The sequence below is a fragment of the Tauraco erythrolophus genome, chromosome 6 (genome assembly GCF_009769465.1).
Source record: "Tauraco erythrolophus isolate bTauEry1 chromosome 6, bTauEry1.pri, whole genome shotgun sequence".
Taxonomy (NCBI): Eukaryota; Metazoa; Chordata; class Aves; order Musophagiformes; family Musophagidae; genus Tauraco; species Tauraco erythrolophus.
In genome coordinates, this window is record NC_141470.1 from 42,473,200 (window position 1) to 42,485,284 (window position 12,085).

General features: G+C 36.3%; 1 protein-coding gene across 6 annotated transcripts in view; it reads right to left on the reverse strand.

The window, feature by feature from the left end:
• HECTD1 (HECT domain E3 ubiquitin protein ligase 1) overlaps positions 1-12,085 on the reverse strand; it is a 64,204-nt gene that overhangs the window by 38,554 nt on the left and 13,565 nt on the right. For 3 of the 6 annotated variants that reach the window (XM_086613656.1, XM_086613655.1, XM_086613654.1), the window contains exons 3-8: positions 5,893-6,127; positions 4,792-5,019; positions 1,144-1,425; positions 617-887; positions 221-297; positions 36-134 (exon numbers count right to left, since the gene is read on the reverse strand). In XM_086613656.1, the coding sequence (XP_086469782.1) occupies positions 36-134; positions 221-297; positions 617-887; positions 1,144-1,425; positions 4,792-5,019; positions 5,893-6,127 (1,192 nt within the window). Of the gene's footprint in view, positions 1-35; positions 135-220; positions 298-616; positions 906-1,143; positions 1,426-4,791; positions 5,020-5,892; positions 6,128-12,085 lie in introns of all 6 variants that reach the window. The other 3 variants (XM_086613657.1, XM_086613652.1, XM_086613653.1) reach the window with 1 other exon arrangement.

A 12,085-nucleotide genomic window follows, 5' to 3' on the forward strand; every position in this document is an offset into this window, starting at 1 on the left:
GTAAGGCTTTCTAACAGCGTCAGTTTAAATCGTACCTTTGCTACCTGAGGTCTTCCAAAACATGCTGCATAATGTAAGGAGGATGACCTCTGACCTCTGTTAACATCAGCACCCCTTTCACAGAGAAACTCTACCTGTTAAACAAGAAAAAGGAAACTAGCTTTTTTCATCCCTTTCTTTACATAAATAAATAATTTAAGATTCTGGAAAACTAATTTACCATTTCCTGAGTTCCAAAAGCTGAGGCCCAGTTTAAAAGAGTTTGTCCTACATCATCCATAAAATTTACTTCAAAAGCTGAAAGATATAATTAAATAATTAAAGCTCCCAGAATTACAAATTAAACTTCATCAATGTTCTTTAAACAAATTGTAGGTCTTAAAAGAAAACTAAGCATCCTCAATAATTCTAGGGAAGCATTTATGCCCCTAATTGCAATTAAAAAGAGCAGTATAGAATTACTACTAACAAGACCTGTTGTGTATTTTACAAACTAAGTGAACTTATATATAAAGAATTTCAGGGTACTGCCCTAAGTTATTTGTTATGACGCCATAGATTATAAAAATAAAAAGATAAAGTATCTTATTATCTTTTTCAGAGTAATTTTGCTTACCTCCTGTGTCAATAGCATCTATTAGTGCATCTGTATCCTTACTGCGGATGCAATCTATCAGCTGCCGATGAGAACGTTCCCCAGAACTATCCAGTCTTCGCAATCCTGGGATTCTGCCTGTAGATCCAGCACTGGATTTTGGCAGGGCTTTTCTCCCTTCGAACAGTAGCACCAAAAGAAGATCTACTAACCGCATGGTATCCAGTACACATCTCTCATCACCCTGCAACGCACTTTCTATAGAATCTGGAAGTTCAGATCTTAGGAGATCCTGGAAATAATTAAAAGTCTGAACAATAAAAAATATACAGGGCTTTAGAAAATACTATCAGAACTGGGTTTCATTTCCATATGAAATGTTTCCTTTTTTCCCCTCTTTATAAATAACCTGTGCGTGTGTGTATACATATACAAATAAAATCTATAAAGCTTTATATAAAATAGCAACACAAATCTTGCATATGCTAAAGTATATGAAGGGAAAATCCTATGAGAGCAAAAAGTTGTAACATGAAAGTATTTCTTACATGTGTTACTACTGGAGAGCCTCTACACAGGGTTGACAACAGGCTTACAATAGTTGACACCTGATTACTTAATTTAGAATCTGCAGCTGTAGATGGTGCTCCAGTGCTACTCCGTCCAGGTTTGCAAGCTGAAGATGGTCCTAATGCTGTCCCACCAGCAGCTGCCATGCGAGATAACAACTCCTCAGTTAATCCATGCTTAGCTAATGGAGCTGGGTCAACTCCACGCCGTGTGAATCTGTCTGCTAATGAAGCAAAGCATCTCAGAGCTCCATCTGAAACCTAAGAAAGAAGTGCAAGAGAAAAGATGAAAAATCAGTTACTTATGATGAAAAGATGCTGAGGGGATATTCACAACAATATAGGACCAACAGAAGAAGCTGATTTCCCTAGGTTCCCTTCAAACTCAGTAAACAGAGAAGATAATGCTTTTTAAGCCAGAAACTTGGGAGTCGGAACCCAAAAGTGCTCCAAACTGCTCACTGAAGGACTGTACTGTTGTTGGTTTCTTCCCCCCTTTCTCTCTATTGATGATATACAGAAATCTAGGAAACAATTTTTCTTCACCTGAAATTCAGCATTGTGAGTATCTCCTTAACTGTGTGACCAAAACCCCAAGCCAATCTAGAAAAACATGTTTAATAATCAAATTGCCAAATTAATAGATGTTGGAAGCACATTTTAAAAACAGTTTTTAGCTATAGATGGTGTTCTTACAGGAAACACAACTATCTGTAATCCCTACTAACAATTGTCCATTCTGTCAATACATTTTGAAAAAAACAAAACCAACCCACAGCTTGGTACTGAAATAGGGAGTACTTAACCTTCTGGTTGTTCTGATGTCAGAAACTGATAAGCAGCTTTCTAACAATAAAACTCAAAAAAAACCCAACCCAAAACGCCACGAAAACGCACTATGAGGTTTTACTTCCTAACTTTCACACATTTACTGAATTCCATATTTGTTCCTCAAAGGACAATTTAAAACATTATTATAAAGAAGATAAAACTGCAAATAATTTTTTAATTATCTTCTATATTTATAGACTATAAAATATTTCAAAATGTTATAATTTGATATTTATAATTAATATTGTGCTATTATTAAAATGTGTTATATTAATTTGGTGCTTTCTATTAAAAGAAATGCTATCAAACAAGCCATTAGCTGAGGCACCAACTCAGATCTCCCAAAGTATTAAACTGACAGTGAAGTTTGAGAGTTAAAAGTTGTATTTAAAGGTCTACATGCTTCTCACAAGTAAAAGAAATTTTTCAGTTGGACCAAGCCTAAAAATAGGACAAACTGGGAAAAGTAGATTTCACCCTTAGATAACCCAGATTGTCCACTGAGTATCTGACCCAGGGATATGCAAGTACTTTTGTCACTAAAGGAAAGAAAAAAAATGAGTGACACTGTGGAAACAAGGCTTACTGATGATCCTCTTAACAATTCAACAAAATATTCTGCTGGCCAACTGCCCAGGAAAGGATCCAACTTTTCATGTCGACGGTGAAGAGGAAGGGAGGTTTTTGCCTTTTAACATCTCTCTGATCTATACACTAAAAATATCTCCACCTTTCACATCAGGAGGTTTGCATAGGCATATCAAGATGAGCTGCTTCTGGCACATTTGTCTTCACAGATATGCAACAGCAAACCAGACCGGTGTCAAGAGATAGTAAAAACAAAACCCCACAAAACAAAAAACCAACAATACCTATTCTGTATCAGACTCTAAATTACTCTAGTTCTTATTCCCTAAGACATCATCAACTCCCAGTGCAGCCCATTTTCAAAATGATTGTCAGCTATTGCATACCAAGGGCTTAAATACAGTTACTCATCAACACACAGACAAGATTAGAGCATTAGCCAGACTTCACGAAGTTAAAATCTTAAGTCTCCATTAAGTTTGCAAGAACTTGAAAAACAAAGTTTCTCAAGAATAAATGCAAAGCATGTTAAACTTCTGGCATAGTCCCTGCACGCCAAGCATTCTGATTTATCAGTACTCTTTTGCAAGGCATTTTTTCTTTAACTTGTAACGGTCACTACTCATGTCTTCTGGCATTTTCCTCCAGTTCTTTGACAGCACAATGGATAAACAATTCTGCCAATCTTTACATTATCTGTTACTTTATGGACTTCTATCAAAACAGCTCTGTCAGAAATACACAAGAAAGGTTCCACTTAATACACCACATTAGTGGCATCAGTTTACAAAGCAAGAGTACTGTGGAAAGCATTTACATTTCTTCTCACAAACTGAAAGTTTAGTAGAAAGGTTAAAAAGCCAAACTTATAGATAAGCTGCTCTTAGGGCTACATTCATCTGGTCTGAACCCTTCCCTCAAGTGATGTTGCTAAATGGCAGCCCACACAAAAAGTGACCAAATCCAAGAGCATAAAAGGATGGCAGAGAACAACAAAACTTTACAAAGGAAGTTACTAGGCAAATCCATAATACACATCAACATTCATTGTAAATCCTGAGGCTTGTTTCACACAAAGCACACATCTAAAGGATACTGGTACAGATTTACTTATTATCATCTGTGTTACTCCAATCTTAAACACACCTATCTTAAAGCTTAACTGCTAAAAGACTGAGTTAATTTGAACTCTCATTCAGGTCTCCAACAGTCTCAGCCATTGCTTTCCTTCAAGCACATTATAAATTGGGAAACAGTTAAAATACTCAAGACTTAGGGTACAAATTTCAGGATTAGCTTGCCTGGGACAATCAGTGCATTAAAAAAGTTATGAAATGTCTAAAAAACATGGTAGCTTGTTCTGAAATGGCTAGTGTGACAGCTCCCTGCCAACTGGGTCTTCCAAAAAGATCTAAAAATACATTAGAAAATTTAACTCACAGGCAAAGAGATTTAGTCTCCCACATATGACGTGCTTAATAAACCAGACTAGGGGAGTGGGAGGTGAGTGTGAAAAGAGTAATGAGGGCAAAAGCGGGAGTGAAATGGAGACTGAAAATGGTATGGACAAGAAGCTTGGTCAGGGTACAGCAAGAATTTGGCTAAAAAGATATTGCAGAGCATTAGTAAGACATATGCAAAAGGATTCTACTAGTAGGAAGACAGTTCCTCTCTGATTCATTTTCTAGATTTTACAAGGACTACTTCCTCTCAAGTTAATGAAACTCCAATAAAGAAGTGGTGCTACATCTATAGCAGTACCATTTAGGCTGGCTTCCAGAGCAATATTTTAGCATTGATTGAGGATCTTTTCATTGCTTCTCGTAGCTTGGCAAAAGAAAAACAAACCAAATTGATTTTTGTCTCTTATTTATGCTCAATTTAACAGTGAGTGAGGTGCAGACATAGAACAATAATTACTTCAGAAAGTACTTCAAAACGCACTGAAAAACATACGGGGTATTTTTCAATAAAGTTTTCAGAGGTTAAACAAGATCATATTCATACAGTAGTGCTTGAAGTCAAACACTAGGCAGTATTTTTATTCTCTTGTCATCACAGCTGTAAAGGAAACTATCATAATATCCAAATATAACAACTACTATGTAGACATACAGTTGTTGAGGTTCTATAAAAATACCTAGCCATTCATTTATTAAATATAATGGAAGTTAAATTCACAGCATATTGAGCTAATTATTACATTACCTGATGATCTTCATGTTTTAATAAACTAGATAGTGATTCCACACAGATCTCTAATGAAGAATCCTGAGGCTCCATTTTGCCACAGAGTCTGGATACAACAGCCATAGCTGAATGCAAAGTATCTTTATGAACAAGGTGTCCGCTGTCACGAATGAATGTGAGAACACAATTCAACCCTCCAGCTTCAAACACAGCTCCAGACTCACGGGTACAGATTAATTCTAACACCTATGACAAAAAGAAATTTAATTAGAATGAAATACACATAAAAAGTCAGTTATTTGTTTATATCCATCTACAGACCTGGTTAAGAAAACAAAACCACAGAACAAAAAAACCCTCTCTTCCTCAGCACGGAGAAGGGGTCAAAGCCTCCAGTACTTAGTTTTCTTCAAAAACACAGGAGCAAATACAAGAATAACCCTTAATAGCATGGTCTTAACAGGTGTTCATGACAGAAAATTAGATAATAATTACCTTTTCCTGGGAGAATTAAGTCTTAGGATACACAACTGAAAGCTCTGAAATTTCCAAGAGTGCTGTTAATCCAGTACTTCAGTGATGTACTTTTGAGTAGACTAGAACTACTAAATAGCAAACGCATGCATAAAGTCGATGCCATGGTAATCAAGGACTCGAACAATATGCTATCACATGGCTATGATTATGCTTTAAAACATAGATTAAGTGTCTTGTAAATTTTTCTGAAAACTTCACAAGAGTGCAAAAGAGCTGTGTCTAGCATTACTGAAGAGAGAGCAATTTTTTTAGAGCAGGTAATTTATCTATATCTGGAACAATCCTTCATTCCCTTTTTAGCCTAAAGTTAGCCCTTAGCATTCTAGTTATGTAAGATAAACAGGAAAGCCTTCTTTTAATATTTTTTCTATACTTTTTTTTTTTAAAGGAACTTCAGCTTTCAAGAACTGCAGACTAACCGTAAAAATCAGCAACATCACTGGCATGTACACTTTTATCATACTCTATGTTTTTTCTTCACATTTTAATAAAATAAATAGGATTAGAATATGAGGAAGCTCTTCAGAAACAGCATATTTTCCAGCTCCTTCTTAAAAACAGAACCTTCTTCAGTACACATACCTTCACACACTGCTCAGCCAAATCTCTGCTCGTTCTGTTGTTAAGTTCGACAACTACTAAACGATTACAAAGTGCCTTGATAGCTCCATCCACTCCCACAATCCTACGGGTGCATTCAGCTGATACATCCAGATAATACGTTATGGCACGAGCTGTTACTTCTAATACATTGTCTGGAGCACTTTCATCAAGAAAAATTTTGCACAGTGCTGGTAAAAAAGTTCGAGGAGGGCACCTGTAGGAAAAAAAAACGACACCATCACATTACTAAGTTGTGCAAGTTTCTTTACATTAAGTAATTTCATACACTTGCACATTAACAAATTAATGCTCTTCATGCTGACATGATCCACTCAATTAGTTTACATTTGGATCAGAGCATTGATTTAGAACGCTAGGATGTGGGCATCTCATATACACTCCAAAATTCAAATCAGTAATCTGAAAAGATTCTTTGTTAGGGGACAAACCCAGCAGAGGAAAAATATTCTTGAAATTTTACAATCATACAGGGAAAAAATTCTCTTGGGAAATCATTTTAGGAATTAACCTCATATCACCAAACAGAACGTTTTTTTTTTTTTTCTTAACAGAGCTTCAAGGTTCATGATGGTAAACAGTTACTTTACCATGAAATACTATGTTCAATATATAGAGTAAAGTTTTTTGGTTTGCTCCACATTTTAACTCTTGGTGGTCCTTCCTCCTTATGTTAGAAACATTCTCACTTGTCTTTTTATCCTCTCCTCCACCACCTTCTTTTTCCCTAACCACACTGAGAACATATTTAAGTCATTTAGCTTGCTTCTATTGCATTTTCTCGTGCTTCAGAAGCCTCTGGCTCTTCTCTTTATTGTTAGCTTCATTTCCATATGCAAGGACAGTCAAGGACATCCCTCAATTTTAAAACAAAATAAGATACAACAGTCCTTCTATTTCTCTGACATAATAGATGTTCATTATAATCCTTTTCATTATTATGGCAGCTGTGGTTAAGACTGATTGGGATAAAAAGTACCAAGACATGGAGGTATAATTTAAGACAATTTATCTTCCAATAGCATACTTAGCAACAAATAACATAATGATTGTTCACTTCAGTGGTAGAAGACTTCCAAGGTGGTGGTGGGGAATTAAATGAAGGGGATATATGCTGTGAGAGCAGTCAAAATAACTGGATATCTCATCCCTAGATGTAGGAGATCAGACTGAACCTACAGGAGGCGAATATTGCAACTTTTTTTTTTTTAAACTAAGGTTTTGGTCCTCAAAAGAAGGCCTAAAACTTTTCTAAATCCAGAAAAGAAAGAATAAAAACGGTAACATGCTTTTTTGTCTGGAAGACAGGTGAAGTACTCGTCAATGAATCATTCTGAAGACTAACCCCGAGGTCATTCAGTATCCCATCTGGTATGCACCAGTGATGCATACAAAGGCACCAAATCCTGGGACAGCAAAATGCTAACAGTTTCCTTGAAGATCTGGCCATGGTTTATGAAGTAATTAAAATTACTTCAAACTTTTGTTTACCTGACAAATAAATACATTACCCAAGGATCCTTAATGACATAAATTTATAAGCGAAGCTTCAAAAATGCTAAATCACATATTTAATACTTAAACTAGTCTACCCATATCCAGCCTATACTGCCTGTTGTTCTTCAGAAATTTGCCATTTAACTCCACATCTTTCTTACGAGAAATTTACACTAATGTTTGAAGACATTATCCACAGGGGAAAAAAAGTCTTGAATTTGTACTCATTATTAGATAGCCACTATACAATGACACAAGAAGCATTTGACTACATAAAATTTAAAGCAGCCAGTGCTATCTGTTCCAGTGTTTTGGTGTTAGATCTTTTACACTGTATTTTATGCAACATCAGACAGATAACTAAAACATTGCTATGAACAGCATTGTCAAACAAAAGAAAGAGAATTTACCAACAAACACAAATCTTAAAAAAAAAACAAACAAACAAAAAAAACAAAACCACACATACATAACTAAGTGGAAGGTAAGGAGCTCCACTGTCTCCATTGAAATACTAGCAAGTAATAGTAAACCATTTTTCTTAGATTTCCAAAGATAGCACCAGAAAAAAAACCTCTAGGGTTTTTTTTTTTTTTTTTAGGGAGCCAAAAGCAAAACTTATGTAAATGTTACATTTACTTTTTTCTATGATTTAATAGTTTATAAAAAGACACAGCACAAATGGAACTCTGGATGTATTTTCTGAAAAAGGAAACTTAAAAATTTGGAAGAAATCTGTTCGTGTCCTTAAAACACCTGTCCACGAGAGCCAACTCCCAGCACATAGAGCAAAAACACAGAGTTACTAAAAGCCTATCGTTTATACTGAATTCTTTGCCAGCACACAAATGCCAGTGCACTGTATCAGCAACACTGTTGCAAGAACAGCTCACTGGCAAAAACTTCAGGGTTTAGTTTTTTGTTTGTTTTTTTTTTAATTACTGTTTGCCAGAACCTCTAGCTACATTAGTCAGAGACCATACTTTTTCAATTAGGAGGCAAATAACAATCTCCACTTGCTCTCAGGACATTTGTGTTCTGACTTAAAGGAATGATTTCCAGCTCCCCAATAAGGAAACCAGGTTGGATCATTAGGTTTCAGGAAGAAATTGTAGGTTTGTCATACACTTAACCTGTGGGAATTACTTGGTTCTCAAAATAAAAAGCTACCCAGACTTCCACTAATTTTGTAGACTATGGTAATGCACGTTGAATTCCTATAAAAGCAGCAATAATGAGAACTTCACTTGTTCTGAAAAAATATTTATCTTTTCTGAAAACAGCAACTGATCTATTTTTAACAAGCTACTTCAACATCTGAGCTCTTATGTACTTGACGCTTCTTTTAACAGTTCAGGTTTGGTTTTGTTGGATATTGCTGGTGAACAGGAAGTTGAGAGCTAGACTACACCATGTAGAAGAGGCAGCAGAAACATTTTTATAAAGATTTATTAAGGACAATAACGAAGAGAAGAAAAGAGGGGGGAAAGGCAATGCTGAAGCTTTAATTTAAGTGCTAAGGAATAATTTCTTTTTCTCCTTTTCCTGCAGCAAATCCAGAACCAACACACAAGAAATCACAGGCTTGAAAGTAAAATGAAACAAAACACGCTAACTTTGTGGTATGAAATTTTATGCACTATCCACTCTAGTACATGCTAATTTACTGCAAACTAAACATCTGTGAAGTGTTTGTTTTCATCATATTTCAATGCAGAACTCACTAAATAGTTTTGAACTGTTGACGATTACCTAACAACGAAAAAAGTCAGGCCTTCTAAAATTGAATGCTCTCGACCAACTATAAACTAATCTAACAAATCATATAACCAATGTGTAATGGAGAAACACATAGTAAAAAAGATGAAAACCAAGATGGCTCATGAAAAAACATCAGTCATATAATGATGCATATAAAGATAATATTAAAGCCTTATCATTATTACAGCTCATACAAATTCAGAAGTAACAAAGTCTAAACTTCATTTTGCTCAGACATTGTTATCAGGAATATGACAAAAAAAAAAAATAAAATTAACAAACCAGAATTTTAGGTCTTAATCTCCAAAACAGCAAGTGAGAGATTCTCGTTATTATTTTAGTATACAATATGTGTAGTCATGTCATCATCTTCCCCTTCATGTCTCTCTCAACTCAGACAACTTCGTTCAAGTTCTACATAGTACGGTAATAGAAATTAAGTCACATCAGGCAATAAAACGCATCCAGAAGTCTGAAGTATTTCTCAGGAAAGCAAAACAGAATCCAGGTCTGTCTATCAGCCCGGAGTCTCTGCCAGTGAATTGCCTTAACAATCTATTACATACGGCTACTACTTTTTCAGAGAGGTCACAGCTGGCAAGAGATCCAACTTGTGTTTTCAAGCCCCAAAGGATGACAGCAACACTGATATCGACTCTGAAGATAAAGTCATCAGTTGTATTCTTAGATACAAAAGACACATTTGGCCAATGCAGTCCACCATACACCAATTTGCCTAGACAGAAACCCTACGCTATCCCGTCCACTGCACTGTGATATTATTTCAGGCCAAAACATAGATATACTTTGTTTTAAGCAGCACAGTTCTTTAACATTTTGAACTTATAATGATATTGCTAGCAAAAAAAAAAGTTTACTATGTTAGCCAAGTATACAAGGTTCTTCACTACTCATATAACAGCTTTTCTGGTCAGCTACAGACCTTTTATAATTCTATGAAAACACAATTATCAAGTTATATTTGTATGCGTTTCTGAAATACATCTTCAAGAAGCTGTGCCCAAGCCTCTTCAAATAATCTTTCACTCTGTGGGTGTAAAGAGATTGAGACAAGACAAAAAACACACTAGTATACATACATCTTTTCCCAGAATTTTAACAGTATTACAATTGTGCAAATTTGGATGAAGAAGACGGTAAATTTCTGTGCTGAACTAAGTGAAACAATCCAGTAGCAGGAGCTTTTTGTGGAGGAATGTAATTGACTGGCCTTCATTAATACCACATAAGCAAGCAGGCAGGAATGCATACACACAGGCATACCCTGCAAGTTTAAAATACTGCCTTCTCCACACCTTATTGCTGCCTTGTGATCATTAGACACAGTAGATCAAGGCTGAGCCTCGCTCATGACTAGCTCTGAACTTCTCACTGCATTGCCTTCTCCTATCCAGAAGAGTTCCTAAAACGTTTAGCACTTCCCTCTCCTATCTATTGTCTGCAACACACAAGTCATTAGTATCTGTCATACTGCAGCATCTGAGGGCTCTTGTCACAAACTAGGATCTCTCCACACTACCGGAGAAAAAAAACCCAACCAACCAGATTCACCAGCATTTTCTGCTATTTTAATAGGTTCTAGAGGAGATATACTGGCTTCTCCAAAAGCTATGAAAAGAATGAATTGCACTGCTGTTGTTATGCCCACAACAGCTACCTAAACTGCTGCTCTGAACGTGCATGCAGAATGACCAGGTAAGAATGATGCTCTATTTCACTTTACTTGGAGCAATACTATTTGGAACAAGAGGAAGATGTACAACCTACACGCAAAGAGCTACTCTTACTGAGGTCACAAAAGAACTTTGCCCTTGGTTTTGCAATAATTAAAGATACATCCTTTGCAAAAATATTTGGTCCAGGCATGGGCAGATTTGGTGGAATTAAGAGCAGCAGCTGAATAAAAGGAAAGCAAATCTACTACTTAACTAGATAAAACATACGGACTGCTAAAGTTTTAAACAGAGGAATTAACTCACTTTAGAAACATCCTCAATACAAAGCAAAAAACAAACAAACTTCAATATTCTGTAGTAAAACATCACTGTAATAATTTCATGGTGAAAACCACAAACTAGCGTTCCAGTAGGCAAAGAACATTTAGTTACACAGGAACTCTTAAAAGATGCACAGATTATGGTCGTAAGCACGCACATGCCATACAGACAAATTCACATTCTTTTTGTCTGTCAATGCCCACTCGAGACTTAGCAGTCCCCAAAGTTCCTGCTAGCGGGTGAACAGAAAGTACCAGTTCTGTCACTCACATACAGTCTAGATCAAAGATTGAGTCTGTAATAGCAGAGAAGGGCGTACCAACACATCCCCAGTGCTCCAGCCACAGTCTTCTCAAACAGGTGGCTATAATAATTACAGCATAAAATTGTTCAGCTGTCATTTTGAAGAACTTCAGTCATTACACTGCAGGTAACTTTTCTATGAATAACTATGTTACAAACAAAAGTAGACAGGTCAGCTTTATAGAGCTCACTCTCTAATCCCAAAATCTGCACTAAGCTATTACAAGGGTCTCTCCTGCTCATATCAAACAGGATGCTGGCATGCTGGCACTTGACCTCTAAGAAAAAGGGAAAAAGTCTTGCCCTTACTCAGTGGACAGTCTCTGTCTCAAAATCGTGCAGATGGGATTTCAAAGTAGTCCCTGAGTTTTCACTCAATTCAATCCCGAATAAAGACACCTTTTTACTAAAGTATAAGCAAAGGTAGCACAGGGAAGAGAAATCCACTGCTCACCTGGAAGCAACTCTAGAAACCAGGTCCTGAGAAGAGCACTTCCTGAGGACCAGCCTCTCTCTTTGGTAAGCAAATACAATCAACACTAGTAGGAACCAAAGACTGAGTCAGACAAGCCATG